General features: G+C 36.8%; 1 protein-coding gene across 1 annotated transcript; it reads right to left on the bottom strand.

Moving 5' to 3' along the window:
* Positions 1-4,836: 4,836 nt before the first annotated feature.
* Positions 4,837-6,926, bottom strand: LOC138353578 (uncharacterized protein PFD1115c-like). Its single transcript, XM_069306767.1, has 2 exons — positions 6,876-6,926; positions 4,837-5,562 (listed from the first exon to the last, which is right to left on the bottom strand). The coding sequence occupies exons 1-2, from the start codon at positions 6,924-6,926 to the stop codon at positions 4,837-4,839; spliced, it is 777 nt and encodes a 258-aa protein (XP_069162868.1).
* Positions 6,927-11,103: the final 4,177 nt, after the last annotated feature.

The following is an 11,103-nucleotide window of genomic DNA, read 5'->3' as shown; positions in this document are numbered from 1 at the left end:
TTCTTATGTTTCTTTTCACTGTCGATGGTAATTGAAAAATCAATTCTCCAAAATTCGTTTTTATTTCTAGTCTGACGCGACACTTGAACACGTTTCGTGATAACTTATTACATTTTCAAAGACTTTAGTTTACACACACACAACTATAACATGCAAACACTAAACAGAGTTCTACTATGCTATCATTTAAACAGCTTTATATATATATATATATATATATATATATATATATATATATATATATATATATATATATATATATTTATATATATATATATATATATATATATATATATATAATCTGGCTTATTATGCAAAAATATGCAGTAGTGGTGGCCCTTAGTGCTCCTACATCAGCGGAAGGAGGTCATTCTGGTGGTGGTAGGCGAAGGAAGAGACCAGTGAGGCGAAATTGTGGTGTTGAACACGGCTGCTGGTCCCTCTGATAGTGACTCCCCCCTCACCTCCCTCACTCTCTCACCATCACCTCTTAGTCTCAGCCTAAGTTATATGTTATTGGCTGCTCTTGTTAATGTGAGCCTCACCGGCGCTTGGAAAAAAAAAGAACCAAGTGTAGGCAAAAATTGTACCAAAGAAATGTTGCCAAAAGTCTAACAAGGAAATTTAACCTCACTGTCTCTCTCTCTCTCTCTCTCTCTCTCTCTCTCTCTCTCTCTCTCTCTCTCTCTCTCTCTCAGAAAAGTGTGAGAGTGAGAGAGAGAGAGAGAGAGAGAGAGAGAGAGAGAGAGAGAGAGAGAGAGACTTGAGGCAGTTGTTCTGAGAAATGTTTTAATCTGTACAGGTGTGTGTGTGTGTGTGTGAATGTGTCACCACGTTCCTGCCAGGTGGGTAAGCTTACACCATAATCACTGCAGCTCGGAGAAGCTTCACTGCTCCAGGGATAAAGTTGACACCCTTAGTTTTGTCACACTGACATCGCCGATGCTGCTACCTTGCCAAGCTGATGTCGACGGCGCTGCCCAGTCAAGCATTATTCGAACATTATTTTTATATGAGTTTCCCCTGTCAGAGAGCGCTCATTACAGAGAGCGCAGCTGCAATTAATATAATCATATAACACAGACTATATCACGTGGTATAATGTTGAACAATCTATTTTCTATGTTTCTGAGAGTTCTTCGAACTGATAAACCTGAGTTCTAGGATAAAGAGCTTGAAAGCATTCATTCTATTTTAATACAAATTACAAAGACATGTAATATGTATATTAATGGTTTGTAAACTTTTTGACACATTTTTAATGGTTCAATTAAAAAGCAATTGTTGATGATTAATGATGATTAAGTCTTCATAGGGACATTACCAGGAACTTGAATGTTTTGTGTAATCGCCCTTGTGCAGTTTCCACTTCTATTACGTTCGTGAATCAATATTATAGACATTATCCTTTCATCTCAGATGTTATCTTTTTCTTATCCAAATATCGCCGATTCAGTTTTTTTAGGAATGCTTGTGCATTTCTTCTATAAAATATCCGTTCATGCCTTCAAAGCTCTGGTTTTGTGTTTGTATCGGCATTTTATATATATATATATATATATATTTTTATATATATATATTTTTTTATATATGTCGTACCTAGTAGCCAGAACGCACTTCTCAGCCTACTATTCAAGGCCCAATTTGCCTAATAAGCCAAGTTTTCATGAATTAATTGTTTTTCGGCTACCTAACCTACCTAACCTAACCTAACCTAACTTTTTCGGCTACCTAACCAAACCTAACCTATAAAGATAGGTTACGTTAGGTTAGGTAGGGTTGGTTAGGTTCGGTCATATATCTACGTTAATTGTAACTCCAATAAAAAAAAAGTGACCTCATACATAATGAAATGGGTAGCTTTATCATTTCATAAGAAAAAAATTAGAGAAAATATATAATTCAGGAAAACTTGGCTTATTAGGCAAATCGGGCCTTGCATATTAGGCCGAGAAGTGCATTCTGGCTATTAGGTACGACATATATATTTTAAAATATATATATATATATATATATATATATATATATATATATATATATATATATATATATATTTTATATATATATATATATTTTATATATATATATATATATATATATATATATATATATATATATATATATATATATATATATATGTCGTACCTAATAGCCAGAACGCACTTCTCAGCCTACTATGCAAGGCCCGATTTGCCTAATAAGCCAAGTTTTCCTGAATTAATATATTTTCTCTAATTTTTTTCTTATGAAATGATAAAGCTACCCATTTCATTATGTATGAGGTCACTTTTTTTTATTAGAGTTAAAATTAACGTAGATATATGACCGAACCTAACCATCCCTACCTAACCTAACCTAACCTATCTTTATAGGTTAGGTTAGGTTAGGTAACCGAAAAAGTTAGGTTAGGTCAGGTTAGGTAGGTTAGGTAGTCGAAAAAACATTAATTCATGAAAACTTGGCTTATTAGGCAAATCGGGCCTTGCATAGTAGGCTAAGAAGTGCGTTCTGGCTACTAGGTACATATATATATATATATATATATATATATATATATATATATATATATATATATAGCAATTGGAAAATTGCCCTTGTATATAATAATATATATAAATAATTATATATATATATATATATATATATATATATATATATATATATATATATATATATATATATATATATATATATATATATATATATATATATATATATAATGCCTGGGGACCATTCAGGCTTGTTCGCATATATATATATTTATATAACTATTCAGTATTAATTATTGTATTTTTGAACGCCGGACGCGAGAAAAATCTATGCTATTTTTATCTCGTCATATCTTCAGATTACACGGTACACCGAAGACCTGCACTCATGCCTACTTAGTGAGGGCCTTCATTCAAATCTAATTAGCGAGGGTCCTTCATTCATACTTAATTAGCAAGGGCCACCATCCAAACTTAATTAGCAAAGCCCTTCATTGAAGCCTAATTAGCAAGGGTCATCATTCAAACCTAATTTGCAATAGCCTTCAGGCTACCTTTATTAGCTAGGATCTTTAGTCAACCCTAATTAGCAAGGACCATCATTCTAACCTAATTAGCAATAGCCATCATTCTAACCTAATTAGCAATAGCCATCAGTTTTTTCTAATTAGCAAGAGCCTTTAGGCATTTAATCGCTGACAGCCTAAGTGCTTTCCCTGGACATTCTTATCCTCAGTCTTATTCTATATCCTTATCCTTTCCAATTGCTATAGCCATAATGTCTTAGTGCTTTCTTCTGATAATTACCTCACCCTACCTTCTGTTAACTATAATTTTCTAGGGCTTTCAGTCTTCCCTTAAACTGGTTGGCACAGAGACAGCCTGGCTTCTTGCTGGGTTGGCGTTCGATTGTCAATGGTCATGTAGTGAGCATACCGAATCCTTCACTTTGTCCAAATATACACTACTCATGTCGTCATATCCCATACTCCCTGTCCTTATATCCTTTCCAAGTGCTATATAGCCCTACTGGTGTATAATTATATGATTTGAGTATTACTTTAGACTCAGTTAATCCTAGTTATAGGCAATGCAGTTGACGATACACATTGATGCTGATGTTGGGCAGACTATTGTGAGCAGAGCCTTTCGGAAAGACGTGAGGCCAAGCCGTCAACAGGGTACTAATGCCGCTTACGGCTTGCAACATAATGGATTCGCTTAAGCTGCTACAAATTATAAAATGGCATGTTGTGTTCATTAATCACTGTGGGTAATCAGACCGCTGCACGGTAAAGCGTAATATTGTAGAGTGCCTCCATAACAGAGATGCTGTCTTTTCCAAACTGGCTCTATCTCATCAGGGTAAAAATTGGATATTGGCGAATATTTTCGGTTTTATTTTTGTTCTCCCGAGTTTGCATACAAAAATAATACTCTTTTGCATATTAATAAAAATGTAACCATAACACTTAGATAACAAAAGCCTCTAATAATTTTACAATATAATTCCATTGTTAAAGTAGCTCTATGGTGCAGGCGACGAGTCACAATAAAGTGGCTGAAGTATGTTGACCAATCCACACACTAGAAAATGAAGGGACGACGATGTTTCGGTCCGTCCTGGACCATTCTCAAGTCGAGGCATTCTCATCGACTTGAGAATGGTCCAGGACGGACCGAAACATCGTCGTCCCTTCATTTTCTAGTGTGTGGATTGGTCAACAAAGCTCTATGATGTAGTCTTCAGCTCGGCGCCTAAACAGGCTTCATAACATTATCTGTTTCGAATGATACGAGCATCAAATTGCTCTGTCCGAATGCACGTAACATCGATCTGATATTTACTTGATGATAATTCTTGATGCAGTGAAACCGAGGCTTTGATTTTATATACCAACTTAAATAAATTCCTCGTGACGGAACTAACTTGTGTGTTGTAATGTTCTGTACATCGAAAATAGCAAGAAAGTGGCGAACGACTTTCCTTCGAAATGAAAATTTTCCATTGAGTTCCATCATTTTTCACTGCTCTTACTGGGCAGATTCTCGTTAATCTCTATACCGATTATAAAAGTCAATGGATTATATATATGCTATCTTCACGTCCAGCCAGATAATAGGACATTATATATGGCGTCTCCGTGAGATATAATCTGTCAAATTAATGTCTTTTGAAACTACAATAAATTGGTAACAACGTCATGGTGATAATGAAGTTTAATGGATTTTGTGTAATAAAATTTATGTAATTTTTTAAGTTTCAATTAAAAATTAGTGTTTAATTATTTCCGTAAGCAGAAAGCTAGAAAATTAATTTCAGTATGTCGAGGAAGTAAATAATGTTTCACATGATCATTTCAGTGTCATTATCCTCGTGGACAATGTCATTATCATTGTGTACAATGTCATTATCCTCGTGTTCAGTGTCATTATCCTCGTGTACAGTGTCATTACCCTCATGTACAATGTCATTATCCTCGTGTACAGTGTCATTATCCTCGTGTACAGTGTCATTATCCTCGTGTACAATGTCATTATCCTCGTGTACAATGTCATTATCCTCGTGTACAGTGTCATTATCCTCGTGAACAATGTCATTATCCTCGTGTTCAGTGTCATTATCCTCGTGTACAGTGTCATTATCCTCGTGTTCAGTGTCATTATCCTCGTGTACAGTGTCATTATCCTCGTGTACAATGTCATTATCCTCGTGTACAGTGTCATTATCCTCGTGTACAGTGTCATTATCCTCGTGTTCAGTGTCATTATCCTCGTGTACAGTGTCATTATCCTCGTGTACAGTGTCATTATCCTCGTGTACAATGTCATTATCCTCGTGTACAATGTCATTATCCTCGTGTACAGTGTCATTATCCTCGTGTACAGTGTCATTATCCTCGTGAACAATGTCATTATCCTCGTGTACAGTGTCATTATCCTCGTGTACAGTGTCATTATCCTCGTGTTCAGTGTCATTATCCTCGTGTACAGTGTCATTATCCTCGTGTACAGTGTCATTATCCTCGTGTACGATGTCATTATCCTCACGTACGCCGTTTTCTTTGTCTTGCTAAGTGAGGGGGAACACTTCGGAAATTTAAGAAATTAAGAAGCAACGTCAAATTTCTATCTAATCCAAGTTGTCTAATCTTGGATTAGTGTAAATTTAGCGATAATCCTTATTAAATGTTCCAGCAATATTTTAAGCTATGACTTGCGCATAATATCCATAGTCGAGACTCGTGTTCCATTTATCCAGCATCTGTATCAAGAGATCTGCACTCTAATGCTCTATAAATCTATGGATTAGATCTATAGTCTTCACCTTGAGAGCTGCGATTTATACATTTTTTAAAATTCTTAAACATCGCAGGCGATGAGTCACAATAACGTGGCTGAAGTATGTTGACCAGACCACACACTAGAAGTTGAAGGGACGACGACGTTTCGGTCCGTCCTGGACCATTCTCAAGTCGATTCCGTCAATACGCTTTATAATAAACATCTGTTCCGTCAATACGCCTTTACTGAATCGTTATCAAGGTGGAATAGAAACAATTTACTATTTTACAATGTAAATGTACAGCATGCCAGTCAATTGTGCATTTTTGAAACACCGGTTTTGACTGTGTAGTGCTTTAGGAGAGGCGTTAACGAGAGTAAAACCTGACTCTTCTCCTTAAGACACTACATACCTCACTAAGGTAAGCTTGCCAGGGTCTTTTACGAGTCATTTTCTTACGCTGCTAAGACCTCTCCCTAACCATTATGGACTCTCTCGGACATTTAATGACTCACTAATTAGTGGCAATGGGGGCCGAGCTGCACTGCTCCAGTATTAACAATTGTTTTCTGTACTTTATTATATTGCTTGCTTGGGTTCCTTCCTAGACTGACGAGCCCCATCCTCAGCTCCTGTGGAAGTTGAGGCAAGCCATGCCCACTCTCTCTCATGCTTGTAAAAGCTGAGACACAGTACCCACCTTTTCAAATGCTTGCGGAAGCTGAGGCAAGCCATGCCCACTCTCTCTCATGCTTGTGAAAGCTGAGACACAGTACCCACCTTCTCAAATGCTTGCGGAAGCTGAGGCAAGCCATGCCCACTCTCTCTCATGCTTGTGAAAGCTGAGACACAGTACCCACCTTTTCAAATGCTTGCGGAAGCTGAGGCAAGCCATGCCCACTCTCTCTCATGCTTGTGAAAGCTGAGACACAGTACCCACCTTCTCAAATGCTTGCGGAAGCTGAGGCAAGCCATGCCCACCCTCTCTCATGCTTGTAAAAGCTGAGACACAGTACCCACCTTCTCAAATGCTTGCGGAAGCTGAGGCAAGCCATGCCCACCCTCTCTCATGCTTGTAAAAGCTGAGACACAGTACCCACCTTCTCAAATGCTTGCGGAAGCTGAGGCATGCCATGCCCACCCTCTCTCATGCTTGTAAAAGCTAGGACAGGTCAGGCCCATATTCTTCAATGTTTGTGGAAGCAGATACAGGCCTTTGACACTCATTTCCATACCTGCGGGGCTTGAAACCCGTCCCTGGACAATAAGGGAAGTGAATTATCAGGGGGAAAAGCACCAAGCCATTACGACTATACAGCACTTGGAAAGGGGGTTAGGATTCGGATTTGGGATGGTACGGAGGGAAGGAATGGTGCCCAACCACTTGTGGACGGTCGGGAATTGAACGCCGACCTCCATGAAGCGAGACCGTCGCTCTACCGTCCAACCCAAGTGGTTGGACCCAATGACAATAAGAAACACGCTCTGCACACTTGTCCATGATAAGTTAAAAGCCTCACAGCCAAAGGGTCGAGTAGGTAATGCTGAATGATGTAAAAGTATATGCCCGCAGACGAAAATATAACGGAATGATTGATGTGATGAAGATGACACATTCTATTACAACAAATGTGTGTCCTGGTAACATCATGTTAGCGTGGAGCCAATTAATAGAAAATAGAACTATTAACAGCCCAACAGAAGCCCATAAGGCGGGTTACCGGCCGGAGGTCCTTTCTCCCGCTCGTATATTATTGGTTGAAACTCTTTGTTGACAGTCACCGTAATCGCTTGTCACAGGAAGAGATTAGATGAAAACTCCGTCCTCTTAATGACTTGACCTAGAGTGTTAGGTCAAGTCAATAAATCATAAGCAGGTCATACCAGACCTGCTTATGACTTGCTGTTGCTACTCGGATCTATCAACAAAGTTTTCGTCCAATAATACATAAAAACTAACAATACATACAACTAATAATACATAAAATTATGAGATGCTATTTAACTATATGTTTAGGATATAATTATGATAGTAATTCGTTGTAGCTGATTGCTTCCTGTGATTGGTTGTTGTGACGAATGTCTACACAGTTTCTAGCAATGAAATGCGAGCGCGGGAAAGCGACCTTCAGCACAATAACCTATCTTATGGGTGCTGTTGGCAAGGTAATTTTTTGCCCCTAGATGGCACTCGGTTCAACCCGGATATATATATATATATATATATATATATATATATATATATATATATATATATATATATATATATATATATATATATATATATATATATATATATATATATATATATGTCGTACCTAGTAGCCAGAACGCACTTCTCAGCCTACTATGCAAGGCCCGATTTGCCTAATAAGCCAAGTTTTCATGAATTAATTGTTTTTCGACGACCTAACCTACCTAACCTAACCTAACCTAACTTTTTCGGCTACCTAACCTAACCTAACCTATAAAGATAGGTTAGGTTAGGTTAGGTAGGGTTGGTTAGGTTTCGTCATATATCTACGTTAATTTTAACTACAATAAAAAAAAATTTACCTCATACATAATGAAATGGGTAGCTTTATCTTTTCATAAGAAAATAAATTGAGAAAATATATTTATTCAGGAAAACTTGGCTTATTAGGCAAATTTGGCCTTGCATAGTAGGCTGACAAGTGCGTTCTGGCTACTAGGTACGACATATATATATATATATATATATATATATATATATATATATATATATATATATATATATGTCGTACCTAGTAGCCAGAACTCACTTCTCAGCCTACTATTCAAGGCCCGATTTGCCTAATAAGCCAAGTTTTCCTGAATTAATATATTTACTATAATTTTTTTCTTATGAAATGATAAAGCAACCCTTTTCTCTATATATGAGGTCAATTTTTTTTTATTGGAGTTAAAATTAACGTAGATATATGACCGAACCTAACCAACCCTACCTAACCTAACCTAACCTATATTTATAGGTAAGGTTAGGTTAGGTAGCCAAAAAAAGCTAGGTTAGGTTAGGTTAGGTAGGTTAGGTAGACGAAAAAACATTAATTCATGAAAACTTGGCTTATTAGGCAAATCGGGCCTTGAATAGTAGGCTGAGAAGTGCGTTCTGGCTATTAGGTACGACATATATATATATATATATATATATATATATATATATATATATATATATATATATATATATATATATATACCTCTAGCTGGAAGAAGGGGGACCCATAGCCTCGGAGGAAACCACGCATAACGCATTAGAGGGAATGTTTAGATCCCCTCCAATACAGTTTCTGTCTGCTTTTCTCCTACCACCCCCTTCCTTTTTTATTTTTTGTGCTTTATTATGCATTTGATGGTTACAAGATATACATGGGTTGATACAATTATATATATATATATATATATATATATATATATATATATATATATATATATATATATATATATATATATATATATATATATATATATATATATATATATATATATATATATGTGTGTGTGTGTGTGTGTGTGTGTGTGTGTGTGTGTGTGTGTGTGTGTGTGTGTGTGTGTGTGCGCGTGTGTAAATCCCGAAAATTAAACAAGACATGACTTGAGCCCTTTCGTGTTACTGAACTCATTTTCAAAAGAACCAAAAATGTTCAAAAAGTATACTTTTGAAGATGGGATGATTAACATGAAAGCGCTCAAATCATTTATTGTTTCAATTTTCCTGCGTGGGTTAAATATTTACATATACACATATTATTTATACATATACATATCTATATATTTATATATAAATAAGCCATTACGAAACGCGTTCAGGCGTCAGACCATAAATAAAAATGAATTTTGGAGAATTGATATTTCCATTACCACCGACAGTGAAGAAAAACATAAGAAAAATTGAGAAAACTCGTGTTAGAATTATTAATCTTACCTTTTCGGTCATATTCAACAACATATGTTTACAAGAAAGACTGCTACCAAAATATACTAATATTATATATAAATGTAAATATCTTGTATTGTCACTGTATTTGTCAATAATTTCAGTGTTGTTTGTCGGGATATTCAGGTGATGTGATATAGTTGTAGAGATTACACGTCTCTTGATGGGGATTTGATGTTTGGTCACAACGTCAGCCACACTGAGAGCGATAGATACAATGACAATAAGAGACTGGACAGTGACGAATCACTACACATCAAACAGACTCAGCCAGCTAACACCTAGTTACATTCCACCGTCTTCGAGACAATGACACACCATCGAGCATTACTACCCCAGGTTAGGACGTTTGATTTTGTACGTTATAGACGATGAAGAGAACAGGATAAAGAAATATGATACGATCTGCTCTGCTAAGCATGACGTGACTGCTCTCAGAGAGCTATCAAGCAAACAGTTTCTCCCAGTTCTGACATTCAGTGCCTCGATTGGTGCGAATTTGGCCTTGATGCAGTTGAGTTTGGTCTTAGTGTAGTTGAGTTTGGTCTTAGTCCAGTAGAGTGTGGCCTTAGTGCAATTAAGTTTGAACTCAACTGAGTTTGGCCCTAGCCCAATAGTTCTCAAATATAAACTACTCTGCACCAGGCTCTTATGATATAAATCTGAAATGTGGATTAAGAGATCCACATAGAAGCCATATTAATGAAAATCGCAAATACACCACCATGCGAAAATTCTAGTCAGGACATGTATATGATATATATAATCGAGTTCACAGCGTGAGCGGGAGATCACAGGGCGTGAGAGAGGTCCAAATATATATTAATAGCCTTTTCCACCGGAAATGAAGCAAAATATTAAGCAAATATATATTTCCAATGCAGCAACCTCGTCTATTGAATACGTAGATAGCAGCTGTTGGTCAATATAACGGTGCGTTATAACGGTGCGTTATCGTAACGGTGCGTTACCAGCGAGTATCATTTCGTAACGAGTGTGACCATACCACTTCATATATGCCTTTTAAAAGCCTTTTTTTTTATAAATCAGTGGAGTTGAACTCAAAGGTGAATGCTGAAACTAATACATTAATGGATATATTTTGATACGAAGAGACTGCTAGATTTAAAATACTGTTACATTATGAGATAATACCAGCATCACTTCACTCTGATTTTGTCCTGGAACAACTTAGGCGTGTTCAGTTGTACCATCCCACATACAGCAGTAACAGAGTGAGGGGGACACCCAACAGTAACAGAGTGAGAGGAGACTCACAACAGTAACAGAGTAACAGGGACATATATTAGTAACAGCAACAGCCAACAGCACTCAACAGCAGGCACGAAGGTCCCATTTGCTTGCGACGAATG

This window comes from Procambarus clarkii, chromosome 58 (genome assembly GCF_040958095.1).
Source record: "Procambarus clarkii isolate CNS0578487 chromosome 58, FALCON_Pclarkii_2.0, whole genome shotgun sequence".
Lineage (NCBI taxonomy): Eukaryota > Metazoa > Arthropoda > Malacostraca > Decapoda > Cambaridae > Procambarus > Procambarus clarkii.
Note: the sequence above shows the minus strand (reverse complement) of the source record. Positions and strands in the feature narration are given on the sequence as shown.

Bases quoted from the DNA above. Each gene is read 5' to 3' on its own strand.
- LOC138353578 (XM_069306767.1), bottom strand. From the start codon at position 6,926: ATGAGAGAGGGTGGGCATGGCATGCCTCAGCTTCCGCAAGCATTTGAG. The intron at 5,563-6,875 runs GTGGGTACTGTG...CCCCTCACTTAG, and splicing joins TTCCGCAAGCATTTGAGAAG to CAAGACAAAGAAAACGGCGT.